This window comes from Glandiceps talaboti, chromosome 16 (genome assembly GCF_964340395.1).
Source record: "Glandiceps talaboti chromosome 16, keGlaTala1.1, whole genome shotgun sequence".
Taxonomy (NCBI): domain Eukaryota; kingdom Metazoa; phylum Hemichordata; class Enteropneusta; family Spengelidae; genus Glandiceps; species Glandiceps talaboti.
The window spans coordinates 5,935,967-5,955,177 of NC_135564.1; the positions used below are offsets into that span (position 1 = coordinate 5,935,967).

Here is a 19,211-nt window from a genome sequence, read left to right on the forward strand (position 1 = left end):
ACCTCATATCATTGACATGTGACCCTAATATGGTTTACACGATAACATTATGACTACATATTTAGTGGCATACTTCCAGTATTGTGTCTCGGTTAGGGTGATTTCTGTTGGCTTGGTGACAACAACACTCGAGGTACAGAGATACTTGAAGACAATTACATTTAAAATTATACATAGCTTCAGTATGTGTTTTGATCTCAAGTGGATTACACCAAATGTGCTTTACTTGTTGAACACGGCCCAGGCATGATAAAAAAATGGCCTGTTTACGGCGTATATTCCGATTGAACGGCACTCTCCATATGCAGCGCCTCCTTGTGGTCATTTCTTGATATCTTCCCTCCAGTAAAAACTGACATCACCTCCCGATTTGTAGAGTTGTATTTTTACAGTATAAATATAGACTGGGGGGTTTCACGGAGACGTTAGGTTTATAAATAAACCGGGTAAATAAACGACTCTGCAGTTCACTCTAGTATTGGGTTGATATGTCGATTTATATATAAGGTGATTCATCACTAAATTACAAACAACTTTAGACTTTTAGGGTATTTTTTAAATCTTTATATATGGGTTTTACATAATTTTTGGGGCTTGATTGGTTTTTCATTACACAGATATACATATATATTATAAACTCATAGAGTCGAAAAGGGTTTTTTGTGTTTTACAATCTCAGAATAGAAATTTTAGATTTCAGGGATTTCACTGGGTTTTGGCAATCTGTACTCGATCAGGGGCCGTCATTTTTCACCTGGCGAGGCGAGTATTGTATTGTGGATTTTAACACGGAATTTCTCAAACCCACAGCCCCTATCACACTCCCAGTAAAGACCACACTTTCAAAAATATACGTACTAGCCCGTTTACTGCGTTTAATAGCCGCTGTACCTCCTAGCTCTCGTAGACAAAGTGTGATGGGATCGGAGATACGACAGCTATCGATGTATTAACACAAAGTAAAGCGCAAAGGAAAGGCTAAATAACAACATTTGAAAGTGAATAGGGAACTTGCAATCCAGACTGAGCATGCTCAGACGCAAACTACTATGGGATTATCTGAGGTTATCGTATTACCTAATCTGGAGCTACTGATAAAATAAACCTCCCACAATAGTCAGGGTGACTATGAATTGATCAGTTGTGGTTACAAACAATATAACAATATTGTTCATAATACGAATTGATTAGCATTTATTATCACATTTCCCACGATGCAACATTCAACATGGCGGGTTTGCAAGTTCCCTATTGAATCGTATTTAAAACATAAACCACCATTGTACTATTTGGTACTATTTTTCTATGTTAATGATCTGAAATCTATGAAATACGCATATCATTCTCGACCAAGGCATCTCAGTACGCGACATGGGGAGTCATTCCATGCAGTGGACAGAATCAAATAATCAATATTATGATGGACAGGAATCTACATAAATAAATATTTTCTAATATTTTTGTCTACACTCATAGATTCTATATATAGTCACCAACTATTTACACTCGTACATTCATAGGTGATATCACCATCCTTCCGCAATTTCATTCACAGTTTTTTCTTCTTCTTTATTTTGAGGGTGTCGCGTTGAGTGGAGTACATGTGGCTAGGTCTAAACATACTGACGGTTCAAACATTGGTTGAAAAACTGCTGAACACTCGCTAAAGTTCGGTGAATCTCGGAGGGGTTACTTGTTTGATTCATAATTTGCCAGGGCAGGGTCACTTTTCTGGGCCCGTCGGTAGCTTGTAGCCCAAGTGCAACCTGCACCTGTGTACCCGCATGCACCCGGATACGTACCCGTCTGCACCCGTCTAGGTCTGTGACATGTGGTGTCGATCCGTTCAAGAGCCCTTTCTCTGGAGCCCTCAGCGGTGAGAATGAGACAGCGAACCACGAGCAATGACCCAGTGAACCATGCATGCTCGCGCTCGAGGTGTCCTGGTTTAAAGAGCTGACAATCACTCAAGCTGTGTTTTTCAAGGTCCCGAGGCGTGGTCTAGGTGACTGCAACCTTGGTGACTATATATAGTTGCGCCCCAGACTACAGTACAGGTTGGGTGGAGAGGATGGCAGAAATGGCGTGGAAGGCATCAACATCAAGAAGAACGAGACCGCTCGGTATTTTTGAACCGACGACAGGTATGCACTATCTCCCGGTGTATTTTGGAGCATACAACTTTCCAAAATGCACATGTAATATTTACTTTTAACGTAGTGGTTGAGTATATAATGTCTGTGAAATCCCGATTTTGTAGCGGCATTAACCCTGTCCTACTTGCAATAGGGCAAATTGCCAATGACCACAGGCACTTGAATCAATGTGTTGATGGATGTGTGGGTGTGTGTATTGTATATATTATCCAGATTGATACACTGCCAGTCTGCCACTGCCTTTGAGTGTGACCCTCGACTAGGAGGCTGACTGCATACAGGTGTCAACAACCTCACCATGTACTGATTACTCAGTCCATGGAGGCATTGGGGGAGACTTACCTCCATACTGTACCATAGATGTAGAACAGGGGCATCTACATGTTAAACTGTGATCCATCAATCTATTATTTGTAGGCCGATGTTATTAAAGTAATAATACCACCCCGGGTGGCAATAACAAACCCTACCTGGGGTGGTAATAGCCACTCTGCTATTTGTAATGCAAGTAGTCTGAGGCAAGGGAAAGTTGATCAGTTTGTAGCAGTATATCAGGAGACATTTTACAATCTCCATGATATCAGGTTCACAAAGAGGACAAAATGTTAGTCCCAAGTCCTACCTGAGGTAGGGTAGATTTGTGTCTACATGTAGGAAGGTTACACTTTACAGCGTGGATGTCGCGCGTTCCGTCCTGACTATACATAGGACGAAGTCAGGAGGGTTTCAGGAAACCTCTCCAAGGTGTCCTAAATCAGGACAGTTTCAGGACGGTTTCAGGACGTGTTTGCGTCTACACGGGCTTCAAACTATCCTGAATCCTACCTCAGGTAAGATATTTAGTGCCGTGTAGACGGGGCTAGTGTCAGCACCTTAATATTTTTATGCACATAGTGGTTAGAGGTCACCCTATTTAATTGCAAACTACTACAATGTCAGTATATGGGTTAACAAACACACAATCTACAACACAGGACAACACAACACTTTATACTATATGACGGTTGCTATATTCTGAAAATTACAGCTATGATCCTGTACTACTTTACAAGCATTGTAATAATTGTCATTGCCTGAATCAAAGTGAATGTCAAAAAACAAAGTATTACAATTTACATGGTTATCTTCTTGAGAAGAGATATGATCTTGTCAGCCTTCCTGATGGATTGTGACCTTCACAGTTCACACACTTATACATACGTACGTACGTACGTACATACCTACCTACATACATACATACATACATACATACATACATACATACATATATACATACATACACAAACACACATACACACACACGCTCGCATGCACGCACATACACACGCACGTACGTACGTACGTATGTACATACATACATAGATAGATAGATACATACATACATACATACATACATACATACATACATACATACATACATACATATATATACACCATTGACATAGTAACACCAAGACAAGTCTGTGGGCTAACAAAATATGACTTTTGTGTACACATCACTTGTCTCCTATCCCTAATGTTAATCTGTTTATCAATTTCAGATCTGAAACTGGCATTGATTATTTTAAATCGTCCAGTTGGGGATTTAAAAACAAAGTTAGATATTCTATGGAAGAAAGCTGTCTTCCATGCATGTGCTGATGGTGGTGTCAATCAGTTATATAATAACTGTGAAGGAAAACCTGAAAAGTAGGTGACATTTTTTTCAGTTTGTACATCAACCAAGTAATATTTGGTCTGTTTACTGATTTGAGGATCCCTCCTCACCACTATTACTATCATTGTAATGTGCAATTTCACCACCACCACCACCACCCCCCCCCCCCCACCCCATTATTATTATCGTTGTAATGTGCAACTTTTATCCCATCCCCTCCACTGTTGCTAACACTTATAATTACAAATAATGAAATTTCCCAGCTTCCCCTCCACCCCTCCCACCACCATTCCTACCATTATAATATTCAAATTTCACCCCATTTCGTCCCCTCCCCTAAATATTACTACCGGTACCATTGTAATATGCAAATTTCACCCCATCTCATCCCCTCCCCTAAATATTACTACCATTGCAATGTGAAAATATCAAACTCTACCCTTTCTTTCCTACTCACACAGTAATGTAAAGGTACTGTCCTTTAAATAAACTCAGAATCTGAGTATGTTATGTTATTGTATAGTTTTATTCCAGAACTATTGTCTGGGGATGAAGATTCCTGGACTAGACCACTCACAGAATACTACTCAAGTAAGGTATGTTGTGATATTTATGGCATAAATGTATATCCCTAATATAAATTTTAATAAATATAACAACTGAAGTCATAAAGTGGCACAAGCTGAGTTTTTGGGGTTTTTAAATTTAAAAAATAAAACAATTTTTATTCTTTACAAAAAGGAGACAAACACAAGCTGAGTTTATAAGCTTTGTAGTCAAATGAAAATACTCACATAAAACCTTAATGAAAGTATTTCTAGTATAGATTGGTGAAGGGTGATACAACACATGCACAATATATTACTACTACATTTGTATATGTACATAAATAATCCTAGCAATGTAGCTACAATGTTCTCCCCTCTGTAGAGAAAGCATACTACTTACTAGCACTATCCTTGCCATCCAGGCCGCCAGTGCTTGGCATATTTCTGGCAATATAATAGGTTTTGAGAAACGGCTGATCCCAATAGTGTGTGTGTAATCTATGTAAGACTTGGGGTTGTCGGTGGCCTAGTGGTTAAAGCACTTGCCTCTTACCACTGCGGTCGGGGTTCGAACCCCATTCAGGGTTCGATTAAATTTACCACGCTGTAAGTAAGAAGAGTGTAGTTCAGTTTGACTCTACCGAACAACGCAGGTTTTCCCCGGGTACTCCGGTTTCCTCCTGCATTAACACTGAACCCATGAGGGATGGCCCTCACTGGACTTCTTGGGAGACAAGTGTTTATATGCTTAAAGAACTATCCAGTATAAATAAAGATTATTATTATTATTATTATTATTATTATATACATGTCTCATTGTAAGTCAAAAACTACTTGCCTTGTTAAATTGCAGTGTCATGTTTGGTGGAGTTGTACCTACAAGTGTGTAGGTAAAGAATTGTTCTAATGGGGTATACATACAAAATGGTCTGATTCTTAGTATGCAAAGTGATCAAGTATAGCTGGTTTACTGATACTTTGTGTTGGTACTTTGTGGAGAAGTTTGTTAGAGGTCAGAAATTCACTTGACAAACTAGTCAAATAAATTATAGTAATGTTTATCGCATAAATCAGATAAAATACTTTCCAAATGCCAGATTAGGGTTGTTGCTGGCCGAGTGGTTAAACCATTTGCCTCTTACCACTATGGCCAGGGTTCATTTTACCACACTATGTAAGAATAGTGTCATTCAGTTTGACTCTACCAAACAATGCTGGCAGTGGTATTCCCTGAGTATTCTGGTTTCTTCCTGCATTAACACTGAACCCATGAGGGATGGCCCTCACTTCACTGGACTTCTTGGGAGACAAGTGTTTATTTAAGTAATAACGCATGCCAGCGAGGGCAATATCACCATTTAGTGCCTGCCCAAGGGTTGACACTCTTTACCAAAATTTTGATGATGCCCGAGCCAAAGGCGAGGGCATCATCAAAATTTTGGTAAAGAGTGTCAGCCCGAGGGCAGGCACGAAATGGTGATATTGCCCGAGCGCATGTGTTATTAATTTTATTACACCGTCCCTCGTAAAGCTCACCTTTCTGTGTACGGACTTCAGCGTAAAATGTAGTCAAGGCCTCGTCTAATGTTGCGGCGGTGAAAGTTTCCATTGCGCGTTCTCCATATCCAAATTTGGAACCGATATAATCTTTAAAAACAGAGACGCAATGATTGGTAGCAATTTTTGTGTTCTAACTGTCCAATTCTAATAAAATGTCATCGAGTTCTGTACCGGAAAGGTTTGCGTGTCTTACTGCGGCAGTCGCCATGTCTGAGCGAAAGTAGTGAACGACAATTTGTTATGCGCAGAAGCAGTGCGCAGTGGTTCAAACAACTTCAGCGGGCAATAGTCCCGGGCATTGGTCTCTGCACGAGCGGGCAATATCACCTTGTGGGCAATAGCCCAGTTAAAATCGGTCACGTGATACGAGTCTGACCAATCACAGCCTTCGGAAGAACACCGAGGTGTAATAAATACTTAAAGAACTATTCTGTATAAATAAAAGATTATTTACTATTTTTGTATTGGTTGTCTTTTATATAACGACAAGTCAACATGATAAAGTTGGACTTATTGCGCAGTTGCGACACTAAGTACCGAAAGCCATTCTTTTGTTATTATTTAATACACTCATTTTACCACACATTACTTACTGCCTAGAAATATGGGGTAATACCTATGCAACTTCCTTACAGCCAATACTTTTACTTCAAAAGAAAATTGCTCGCCTCATTACTTTTTCTGACTTTCATGCTCATAACAACCCTCTTTTCAGACAATTTGGTATTTTAGACATTTATAAACTCTGTAAACTGCACACCTGTGTTTTCATCTTTGACTTGTTGAATAATCACTTTGCCCATGATATAACGCATTACTTTATAAAAAACCTCCTCACATGTATCCCACTCGTTTCGCGACTCAAAGTAATTTCTCTGTCCCTAAAGTTAGCTTATCTCATAGTCAACACAATATCAAGTATGCAGCTGTAACACACTGGAATTCACTCCCAGACTACTAAAAAAACATAACTTACAGACATTCATTCATTCATTCAAACAAGCCTTAAAAGCTTACTTACTTCAATACATTTTGTGCGTGTTTTTTTATCCTGCTGTTGTTGATGATGATGTTTTTTGTTGTTGTAAATCTTATTTATTCATTCATGCAAAGCAATATTTTGACAATTATTCTTATTGCATTATGCTTTTTTATTTTTCCGCTACCCGAGTTTCACTCAGTATTTTTGACTTAACTCTTTCTGTAAGGGTTGTGGGCTAGACTAGTTCTGTAGAACTATTTTGACGACCCCCACCAGGTCCAAGGAATTACTTATGTATTTGATTGAATATTCTTTGATTTAATTTATATATTTTGTTAATTTATTTGTTATGTATATGTATGTTGTTGTTGTTTTTTATTTCCTGGTGAAATCAATAAACATGAAATATGAAATATAAACTCTATTAAATGTTTGGTTCTCATTTACAGGGTAGTGAAGTGATCGCCACACCAAACCAAGATGAAACTGATTTCACCAAGTGTTTAAGGCTTGTGTGTGAGAAAATAAAAATACTATTTTTACAAGTAAGTTCTCTTTTCACTGTTGGCAGTTCCCCAATTTTCCCATGTTGGATAATTAAATATACATTATGACATAATGGTGGTGGTGGTGGTGGTGGTGGTGGTGGTGGTGGTGGCGGCGGCTCTCATAATATACATGTAGTTTTTTTACAGATCTGTACAATCTGAAATGTGGTCCATTTTGTATTCTAGAGCTAACATAGTTACAGTCTGTTGGGGCTGGTGACAGTTCTTTCACCTTTTTAAAGTTGACTGAAGTGGTTCAAGTACATATAGTTGGGTAGTATGAAAGGTTCAGTCGTTGGCCTGCTTATGTAACCACTTGCAACCCCACTACATAGGCAGAAATACTGACTGGATCTCTCAAGCTTGTAGTTGCAAGGAAATAATGATACTGTTAGTCTAAGAGGGCTTTGTAGCCATGTTACCATGAGAAGGAATTGGTAATTTATTGAGACATTTGGTGTATTTAGGTGCAGCCCACTTACTTTGCTTATGGAGAGTGAATTGAGATCTTACAAATGTTTATGTTTCTGATTTTATCTCTTCCACCATAGGTAGATTGTATAGTTGTTATAGGTGCATTTGGTGGTCGTATGGATCATGTCATGGCTAACATTAATACATTATACATTGCCACTGAATTGACTGATGTACCTGTGTATTTGGTGGGAGAAAAAAACCTGATGTGCCTCTTAAACACGGTATGTATATGTAACCTTAATACTCTCATAGTAAAGACTGAACACGTTCTAATCACTAGAATCTCTGAATTGGTCAACCAGTCAAGGACGCCATAATAAACATTTCAATAAACTTGTCAATGCAAATAAATGCATCATAAATGTATTGAAATAATATTTTAATGTCTACTCAAATTTCAGGGACAACATACTCTGGAAGTAGATACAGGACTAGAAAGCCATTCATGTGGACTTGTTCCACTTGGTGAGCCATGTCATAATGTGACAACCACAGGTCTTAAATGGAATCTCTGTAAGTTATCTATAATATGGTAATGTCCGTCCCAAGGCTCATTTCATTTTGATTATCACTCATTTTAAGATATACCCTCTAATGATGAATGGGTGGACTTGATTGACTCCCCCGGTTTATCATGGTGTACTCTGGTTCAATTTTTTTGCGCTTGTTTCAAACAGGGTGTTGCGTGCATATTCTGTCAATGATACCTGAGTAGCCCATCCAATTTTCTCAGTTATAGAAAGTCAAACATGGTGGCTGGGGGATGATAAACGTAATCTGAAAGTTTATATTTCTGTTATATGTACTTAAAGCAGCAAAATAACATCCTTGCATATGAAGCTAAGAGTTGAAATATAATTTTAGAGTAGCTGTGGAAGTTTTATGGCATCTATCGGGAGATGTCATATTTGAATAAGTGAACACTGTCAGCCAACACTTGATTGAATTTGTCAACCGAACTATCCCGAGCGCGTGACGGCGTAAGTCGGTCATGACCCGGTTGGAATTGACCGGGTCGCTCAATCAAGTCCACCCAATATTTTCAGTAGACCTTTCCACAAAACTGAGCCCTCTAGTGATGAAGTAGGTACAGGATGTAAAATGTTTTCAATAGACCTTTCCACTGAAATGAGCCCTCTGGTGGTGAAGTAGATAAGGATGTAAAATGTCTTCAGTAGATCTTTCCACTGATCTGATAATCTATAAAAACGAATAGCGTAAAAGTAATTGGCCTACACCTCAAATTTCTCAACAAGTCTTGAGTGACTTTTTGTGTTAACATGCATATATTCATCTTTGTCTGTCTTTTTTCCAGCAAATAGTGAAATGCGTATGGGTGGACTTATCAGCACTTCAAACACTTATGACCCAAATTGCAAGGATGGAATTGTTACCATAGCAACAGATAAACCATTAATTTGGACAATGGATTATAAGTGAGGATAAACACCACAGCTTCTCTGGAAGAAAAAGTATAACGCAGACTATCACACGCACACACACACATATATATATATATATATATGGTCATCGCAATAGTATAAATAGTCTAATAGATAATAAATAGTATATAATATTTATTAGGTTAGACTAAATTATATTTCAGTGATTTTTTACAGTAGCGTGAGAAAGGCGATTGACCTTTGACCTGAAGATAACAAAATTTACATGCATTGAAATTGGACAGGTATCATTTGTTGTAGATTGTAAAGTACAGTACATCTGTGAGCATTTGGATAGTGTGTTTGTGTAGCACACACTGCCAACTTGCCATCCAAGACTGTATTTTTCATTTATAGACACAAAGATATATATTTTTCATACATGTACTCAGTGTTGTTTTGTACTCTGTTGTTTAACAATTTATAAGGCTTCAGTGTTTCAACTATATTATGTCATCAGTGTTACTATGGCAACAATCATCAATGTACAAACCAAGCTATCAACTTCCACTGGTCCCTGCATGATCATGTGATCTATCACTTCATGTGAGAATGACCACAGGTAACTAATAATCACCATTTTGGATCTGCCATATTGAATTACCATGGAAATGTGTATATATTCCCATGATCCTTTGGGTGTTTGCATTGGCAGTGTGTAAGAACTGCATTGGTTATTTGCAAGACCATGCGGTCTGATTCTCCAGGTATGTCATATGATAACTTAATGGTAGAACGAAGGTGTCACAGGTCATAACCAAAACCACTTTAGTGTTGACCCAGTGAATGTAGGCAGTCTTCAGTTGTACTAGATTAGTATCACCTGCCAGCACTAATCTAAATCAACCCAAGACAAACTGTAGACACACAGTGTAGGTGGTCATAAGTTGTACTAGATTAGTATCACCAACACTAATCTAAACCAACCCTAAGACAAACTGTCATACTAAAGTATGATCTAACATTCCTCTTAGCTTACCCAAAGTATTATTGAGTGGCTGTATAAGTTTTCTTTCGAAATGTAACTGCAGGAATGTTAAATAAAATAAATGGTGAAAAATGAATAAAACGAATTATTTGTATTGCAAGTTCCTGTGTGTCTTTGTTACAGTTCTCTTCCTGGAATAGCCTGGTTATGGTGTTAGTGGTATTCCATTTATATCTCGTATGAATACCACTAGGGCAGTAAACGGACCATTTCTGAATGATCACAAAGGCATGATGCTCTGCCTAGCAAAACTTTGTCAACACTGTAATAACCATATACTGATATACATTTCTATACCTATTGGTGAAACCACACAGCATTCCCATCATTGTGTGGTGAGTTTAGCTTCTCTGTACTGGAAGCTGGCACCATCTAGGCTGCCATGCTTGACAGGTTTCTACTATGCTTCAAAAGTGTTCTACTATACTGTCCGTGAGCTTTAGTAATCTTTTGAATGACAAAGTTGAATATTTCACATGAAGGGAAATGGCTGCTAGCATTCATTGTCCATGTGTGTACATGTTAAAATACACTGGTGAGAATATGTTGCAATGTTGAAGGCATGTAATTATATGCTGATCACGACGTAAACCAATATTTCACTCTTTCAACCGCACAACCAAAACCATACATGGTGATTCCCTAAATGTAACTTATGACTGAAGCACAAGTGCCACCATTGTGACCATTTTACACACCTGACTACACGAGTTATCATTTTGTCCACCAAAACACACCCATCCCAAGTTTAATATCTGTGTGATGAGTACATGTAAGAGAGATACTGAAGATGTCCATAAATTAAGCACATTGGTGTGTTATCAATTATGCAAATCATTCATCAAACTGGCAACCATCCAATGCAATCTGTATACTTGAGTGGATGCTCCTTGTATATTGTCAGCATGGGTTAGCTCAACATGGAGTAGTAAATTTCATCGTCACATTCACCCCTTCACGATAAAAGATATACACACTCGTTTTACTTTATGACACTGTCACATTAGTTTATTACTCTGTTAAAAATTCATTTGCAAAAAGAAACACACTTGAAGAAAAGAAAAGAAAGTCATTTCATTCTTGATGTCTTTGTAATCTTCATGCCAAGTCCATGTTCATGTTCCAAGTCCAGTATGCAGTAGTCCTATGAACCCCTGTGTCAAAGAAATTATATTTGTTACAGTATAGAGTGAATGTGTATTAATTACACTGTAATTGTACAAAAAAACTATGTCAATTAGGACACTGAATACTGTAGAATACACTGACATGAGAAAGTATTAGTGTATTTGTGTATATGCAATGCAACGGCACCACTAGTTTGGCTAAGACATAATGTAATGATATCTGCTTGCTTGTGTGCCCAAGATAGCATCACTATTCTGTGCAAACACAAGAATCATGACAAACTAATTTGCGTCCACAAAATTCAATGACATCACAGTTTGTATAACATAATATGATGACATCCGGTCAATGTAAACACAAGCATATAGCCTTATGAAGCCTTGTCTGAGATGTTGAGTTGTCTTCGAATATATTACTGAGAAAGATACAGGTTTTATAAAATTGGCCCATAACCCCCACCTACCCATACAGGTTTTATAAAATTGGCCCATAACCCCCACCTACCCACCCAGCAACCACTTTTTATGTATTAGTGTGAATATTTAAAGTACTTACACAATGATGTTATTTATTGGAATGTGGATAAGTTTAACAAAGAATCCAATAAAACCCATAATAGCAAAACCAATTGCAGTTGCCATGGCAATCTTCTGAAATTCTGTAATAACACAAAATAAATGAAATGAAATAAATTGATGATATTCCAAGCTACTATAGTACACCGATATCTGTGAATAGCAAAGTCAGACACAGATGACCATAGAATTGTTATCTGATGTGGACCATGGAAATAGTTCAGCGGAACTAGTCTTGTCCATGGCCTGTACAAGTGTTATCTGATGTGGACCATGTAAATAGTTCAGCGGAACTAGTCTTGTCCACTAGATTAGTTTGTAACATCACTGTGATAATTCAACAAATACACATCACCTATAAAAGGACAATTTCTGTGAAACTGGTTTAGTAAAAGTCATTTGTTTCACTATATTTCAAACAATTTGTTAGATACATGTACATCAGATCCAAAGAAAACTATCAATTTTGATCAAATTTAGGATTATTTTCATGTGTGATTGGACAAACAAGATAACGCAGATGATATACAAGAAGGTGTCACACTACAACATTATAGGTTGGAGTTTTTGTAGGAAAAGTCCACTCACACTTATTTCTGACTACTGCTATCAACTATCAACCACCTTTCAGACACAGTGTGTTGAGAAGAAAGCCCGAGCTCTAGCAGCTAGACTAGCTTAAACATCAAAAATCAATTACCTTTTCTGTCTGGTTTTGTGCATCTTTTAACCAGTCTAATAGAATCCTTACCAAACTGTTTAGCTGGGTCGATGAAAGTCTGGATCTGGTCCATGGTCACTGTCAATCAAACAAACAAAATAAGATTGATATATGGAGATTGGAGATGTTTTTGGATCAGTTTAAAAAGATTTTGTGACTTGTAAATTAAGTCATTCAAGAATATACATTATAGCAAACTTTCCTATCAATCAAAGCAAATGAATGAACCTATACATTTCTGCACATATTTTGTTTTGGTTTAAAAGGATTGTGACTTGCACACCAAGTGAATATTCATGTAATGATTCTGTGACTTACACCATAGAGTGAACATTCACAAAACAACACAAGTATATACTGACAATGCTTTCCTCCAATAATACAGCACAGAGTCAGAATAATGAATAATAAGTTCAACCAATATGGACAAGGACAATAGAGGAAATTCATAAGTTTTGATATCTAAAAGGTACAAGCTTCGTTATGATTGGCTTGGGGAAACAAATGAACAATATGCATTGTTTTGTTATATTTCACTAATGCTTGCAAATTGCAGTAAAATCACAAAAGGTTACATTTTCCACATTTTCAACATAACATGGTGACCATGACCACATTCAACACTTCTTGAAATATACTCAAAAAAGGTCTTTCCATGTACTCAGAATAGTTGGCGCTACATTTGCATATCACTGGCCCTTTATTGTGAACACAGTATATTTGAAAAGCTACATGTATTAGTACTGTACAATCATGGATCTATTATTGAGATAATAGATCCATGGTATAATGTATTTAACAGATAAATTGGGCTATCGCTATGCCTTGCAACACATCTGTTTGTAAATTTGAAATATTTCATCATCATGTGCCTATTCAACTTAAGACGTACAACAATATTGCTGGAAAAAAAACTAACATCTGAGTTCCCGGGACCTGAGTAAGAGCTTACTTGCAGTTAGTTTACTACTTTGAGACCGAGGCGGTATTGAATTTTTCAGAATATCGTGAAATTCTGAAATAACGATAAGTATTTCCCTTTTATAAACAGCTGTGAGCGAATGCACTTTCTGATGAGTTGAGGGAAATGGTTTCCGGTTTAGCTGGAAACGTTCACCAACATTAAATTTCAAGATTTTGAATCCGATCAACAAATCTAGTTCATTCAACTTCTAGCGACCAGTTAAACGTAACATTTCTACCTACTACTGAAATACCTTGGGATGGAAAGAAGGGACATAAAACAAGATATTATACTACAACGTAAATGAACGAACGGGAACACCTTCCGGGGATAAACAATTTTTTTCAGTGACTAGTTTTTCACTAATTTCGTGCAATATTCCGAATGTATGACGATATAATCGTTTGTGGAAGGAAATCAGTTATAATCTTATTCAAGTTGAAAACATTATTCTGTAAATGTAACACGAAAACTGTGAAATTTACCTGTTTTACGGGAGGCAGGTCGTCAACGTGAAATCAGCTGGAAATGGCGTATGAAAAGGCTGCTTACGTTGCAGATGAAATGCATTCTGGGAGGTGATTGTGACTAGCGCCACCATATACTGAATAATGATCTTTAAGTCTATTCGTTTATTTGTGTCGATATAGTTCGAGCAGCACAGAACCAGTGCTGACGTAGAATGACCAGCGTATAAACTAAAACCCGTATTTTTGTTCAAGCGCATTCAATCTGACTTGCGTAACGTATAATAGATAAGCTTAATGCCATTTGTACAAAATACTACACTAGGCCTACATTGAAAATTGTCAAGTTAATAGTAGTGTGATTCCGACAAACTATATCATTACTCTATGAGGGACATTTTGAATTAATAGAATAACGAAAAAATGTGATTTAAGTTCACAAAAGTGCAAATGATGTGAGTCAAACGATTTCCAATGATGTTGGACAGTCATCAACTTTATGGCAAATAAATAAGTATACGAAATAGGCCTGCCAGCTGGCGTTGGTTGCTATAGGTAACGCGATATGATGTTGGACACTGTCGTCAACTAAATTTGTAGCTAATACATTAAAAGAATAACCACAATATGTTTATTAATACACACCAGAATAATTATTGTGTCGTTTATTTTAAATTCCATTGAGACCGTACCGTAATCTCCAAATTTTCAAAGTAATTAATGAACTCCTACTCTTACCACAAGTTTCATTCTCGCAAACCAAAGATGGTATTTCTTCCTCGATAGAGCCGTAAAAGAGACAGTGATTTACGATGATATACAACTGTATGAATATCTACTGTCAGGCTAGAAAAAAAGACATACTTCATGTATTTGTGAAACTAGTATTCAGCATTGTAAATCAAACTAAAGTGCGCAATGGACGCCCCATTTCGAAAAACATTGAATTCACCATACCAAAGACTCATATTGTAAACCATTCTGTTAAAAGTAACATACACCAGTGCCTGCAACCATAGTCAAATTATGTGCCACTTGTAGACAATATTTCATCTATTATTAATATTGGTCCTCAGTGCTACTTTCCGGCACATTTTCCTGTGTTTGGATAATAACTTGCTAATACCATTGAGAGTGAATACAAACTTGCTCAAGGTCTACGACGGAATTCGGTATAAGTTTCAGCATATAACATGCACATCACACCAATATATTCATAGCCTACCTGTAGACGTGAAGGACGAACACTACTATACAACTGACATTTTGGTGTTTTGACCAGCAAAAAAAATCAAAAAATCAAAATGTCAGTTAGGATAGCAGAATTAATAGTGAACTAGCACTAATAGTCCTTCACGTCTACAGGTAGGCTATTATTTTCCATACTGGTCTTCGAAAAATAGACAGAAAAAAGAACTTTAGTTCTCGTGAGTATTTCCAGCAAAGAAGTTGTTCTTTTGCCGCTTGAATATCTTTGCTGCTTCTTGATAGATTATGACGTCATAGTAAAGTGCTTCACGCACCCTCTCATCCCTAAGAAGTTTCTGTCGTTGCTCTTCTCTCTCTTTATCACCAGTCTTTTTCTCATTAACATTTGCATGGTGACCTTCACAGAGATGACTAAACGGAAACCCATAAGCCCGTTCCAACATTTGCAGCGTCAAGTCATATTCAGCCGTCATTCCCATCACCATAAACCAGTCTTCGAGGTGATCAGTGACATACGATAGAAGTTTAAGCTGCGAATCTTTATTCAAATGGTACTCAATATATGCCTTCTGTGCATACCAACAAGGTATATTTGTTGACCAGTTGATAGAATCACTATTCCCCACTTTCTGAAGTTCTTCACTCTCTGGCGAAAGGTGACACACTTCAACACTGTAAAGCAATTGACGAAACAAGTGGCTGCCAGTGTGAATGGCGAATTCTTCGATTGTAAGACTTCGGACATTCCATAGTCGGCAGATGGGATCATTGTGTCCACCCGTGATGCAAAACTCATAAGCAGACACTATGCGTTCATATGGTTCCCGCAATACTGTAAAATATGAACACAGCCCTCCATTTATTTTAGCATCACATACGCCAAAGGCAGCGTCTCCGAAGTACCACAGCGTATCATTTAGTTGTATAGCACCTTCACTTGCTTGTTGATAGAATTCAACAACAGTGAAGTCAAAGACTAAACGAGACCGATCACCTCTATCACGCGCCATTTGGTGTATGCACTTACGAATTGTCATACCCCCGCTCTTTTGGTTATGGAGAAATGAAATTATTACACGTTCATTGTTCACCATGTTTCTTTCTTCGTGTGATAATTTAGTGTAGTAGTTGGGGATAAAATTTTCACGAGGCACAACAGGATAATCACAATTCGGTACGTCACTGTCCTGAGTTATATTCTCCTTTGGACGACCAAATTGACGGATTGTGCTATATGGAATAGGAGAAAGGGAAAAGACGATACTTATTAAATTTTAAAGTCTAGTTTTGCGTATTAGACTCGAAAACACACCAACTGTGAAATACCCATGGTACATCTGGGAAGCTGGTATATCTCAGAGGAGGGGGGGGGCACCTACCAAAGACGACAATGCAGGGAGGGTCGGCTCGAGGGGATAATTTATTCACTATACTCGGGGTAGAGAAAGTGTATACTTAATGGACATTTGATAAAATGACTTTGAATGTACCAACCACTACCCTATATTTTTCTATAGTGGTCGGAGATGGTGTAAGCCCGGGTATAGTATTCAAGGTTTGTTCCGTTTTTGAACGAAGAGAAACATATACTAACTTGTATCTGATTTGTTCAACTTGGATTTCGAGGCGTTTCTTTACTGCAGACACTTGCTGGAATATATTCACCAACCATACAATCAGTAAGAGTAATCCAACGCACACTAAAGCAAGTCCACATTTTCGGATCCATATTAGCAACATGATTGAACTTTCTAAAAGAGAATAAATATATGTGTAGGGACTTTGGCGTATATCAAACATTGCACGGGACTTGTACTACTGAATGTATTTCTTGAAATATGCGTTCCGACGGCAGTTCCGACACGTCACCTTACTGACAGGTGTATCGGGACCCCCGGAGAGCATATTTCAAGAGCTATATTAAATATATGTAAACGCTCACACTAAACCAAAAGTTGGTTTAAGAGATATTGGTGATATTTTAATAATACATAGGAACGGAAAAGGTTTGTCAACTGGAGATCGTTTTATCCTTTCATTTCATATGGTATATCAAGTTACTGTATGCAAAGTGGGTCTAGTTGTAGTCCGGGCCGTAGTAACGTTAAAGTTTTCCTTGGTTCGACCTGCTGAACACACTTTACTGGTTACGTAGTGCTGTGTTTGATTGCAGGAGTAACTCATCTTTTCCTGTAGACGTTTATGTCGTACAGAAACATATTACATTTTATACTGCGAGAGTTTGTCAAAATTAAATAATTTCAAGTGAAAACATAAAAAAAAATGCATGGGGGCACAAAAAACAAAGATATGTAGAATGTCAAATATATATTCATCAAAACTACAACTTTAAACATTGGAGTCAAAATGAGACATGTGGCACCTTGTGTATTTATCTTGTCTTTATTGTGAAAAACTATGTAGAAAAATACAAGCCAACTAAGTAACGTGCATCTCATCCTAAGTATGTTGTCCTGCCTCTAGACGGAGTATGACGTCGGAACTCGATTCTGACACTGGAAGAGCGGAAGGTATGCTAAAGCAACATTAGAATAGAGTCGCCATTTATTTAGTCTGCAAAACGGGACTAGTACTACGCAGGGTACGTGACTAACGACGTCCAAGTGAAATCCTAATCTATCCAGAGATAATATGATTTTTTGACGTAATTATTTTGAAGTTGGTTTTTGGATGTTAATATCGATTTTTGAACATTCGTTTTTTGAAACTCATCGAAAATCAAAACGAATCATCTCTGGATAGATTAGGATTCCACTTGGACGTCGTTAGTCACGCACCCTGCAGCTACAAATAGTTAAAGTTCAAATAAACCAAACAGTACACGTACCTGCCGATGAAGGTTGAAGTAGTCACTCCGTTTGTTAATTAATGATTACACACAGGAAATAACAAGAATACTACGAGTGTAAGTACCACTGCAACTAGAATGAGATGCAGTGTGCTGTCGTGGCATGCCACTTTGTAGTATAATGGTAAATTATTTTATTACAACACACCCCTCTATTTTCTATGATTATAACAAATTTAAATCTGGTAGTTGTGGCAACCTCTTGATGGTTAGTATATCTATAAGGGATTTTAGGAATCGTACCATGGGACTATGTATCGAGAGAATTTCATATCAAGTTTTCATTGATTAAAAAATAGCGCCAATGGCATTGCAGCACAACTGTCGAGTTTGAGCCATATATAATTTTCAGAGGGTTTGATTGGCAGGACTTCATTCTGTTTTCATCTTCATCCCTGTTGTTATCTTTGGACAATACATATTATTGGCTATTGCTATGGATGTGTCTGAGGTTGCTATTACATATTGTAGGGTTTTTGACTACTGATTTGGTCTTTCTTGTTAGGCATATATGCGTCATTTTAAAAAAAAGTTTATCATCTTGCCCTATCTACCCCCCTCCCCTTGTTGTCTTCCTAGCAGTATACATCATCATCATTTCGTTGTTGATATGGGCGTGGTCTAGATCTTAGTTGCTAGGTAAATATATGTTAATTTTCCGGATGTTATTCACTTACTTATCCACCCTGTTGTTATCGTTGTAATTTGCACTAAAAAATTAACTGTTGTTATGGACATGGTCTTGTTGCTAGCCATATTTGTATTCATATTTTTCAATGTCCATCCATTTGCCTATCCATTGTTGTTGCAATATACACTATCATTACAGTGTTGCCAGGGCATGAATATGGTCTTCTAGCTAGGCATATTTGCATAATTTTTGAGTTTTTATTTTGTCTACCCAATAATGTTATTATCTT

The 19,211-nt window shown here is 37.5% G+C and overlaps 2 protein-coding genes across 2 annotated transcripts; one reads left to right on the forward strand and one right to left on the reverse strand.

The window, feature by feature from the left end:
* Positions 1 to 1,926: 1,926 nt before the first annotated feature.
* Positions 1,927 to 10,426, forward strand: LOC144447542 (thiamine pyrophosphokinase 1-like). The gene is made up of 7 exons (XM_078137589.1): positions 1,927 to 2,144; positions 3,698 to 3,845; positions 4,337 to 4,409; positions 7,353 to 7,448; positions 8,003 to 8,149; positions 8,330 to 8,441; positions 9,244 to 10,426. The coding sequence occupies exons 1-7, from the start codon at positions 2,072 to 2,074 to the stop codon at positions 9,366 to 9,368; spliced, it is 774 nt and encodes a 257-aa protein (XP_077993715.1). The 5' UTR covers positions 1,927 to 2,071; the 3' UTR covers positions 9,369 to 10,426.
* A 912-nt stretch (positions 10,427 to 11,338) lies between these two features.
* On the reverse strand, positions 11,339 to 14,315 carry LOC144447417 (protein transport protein Sec61 subunit gamma). The gene is made up of 4 exons (XM_078137437.1): positions 14,232 to 14,315; positions 12,762 to 12,860; positions 12,042 to 12,144; positions 11,339 to 11,512 (listed from the first exon to the last, which is right to left on the reverse strand). Exons 2-4 carry the CDS (start codon positions 12,853 to 12,855, stop codon positions 11,503 to 11,505), a joined length of 207 nt encoding a protein of 68 aa, XP_077993563.1. The 5' UTR covers positions 12,856 to 12,860; positions 14,232 to 14,315; the 3' UTR covers positions 11,339 to 11,502.
* Between the last annotated feature and the right edge of the window lie 4,896 nt (positions 14,316 to 19,211).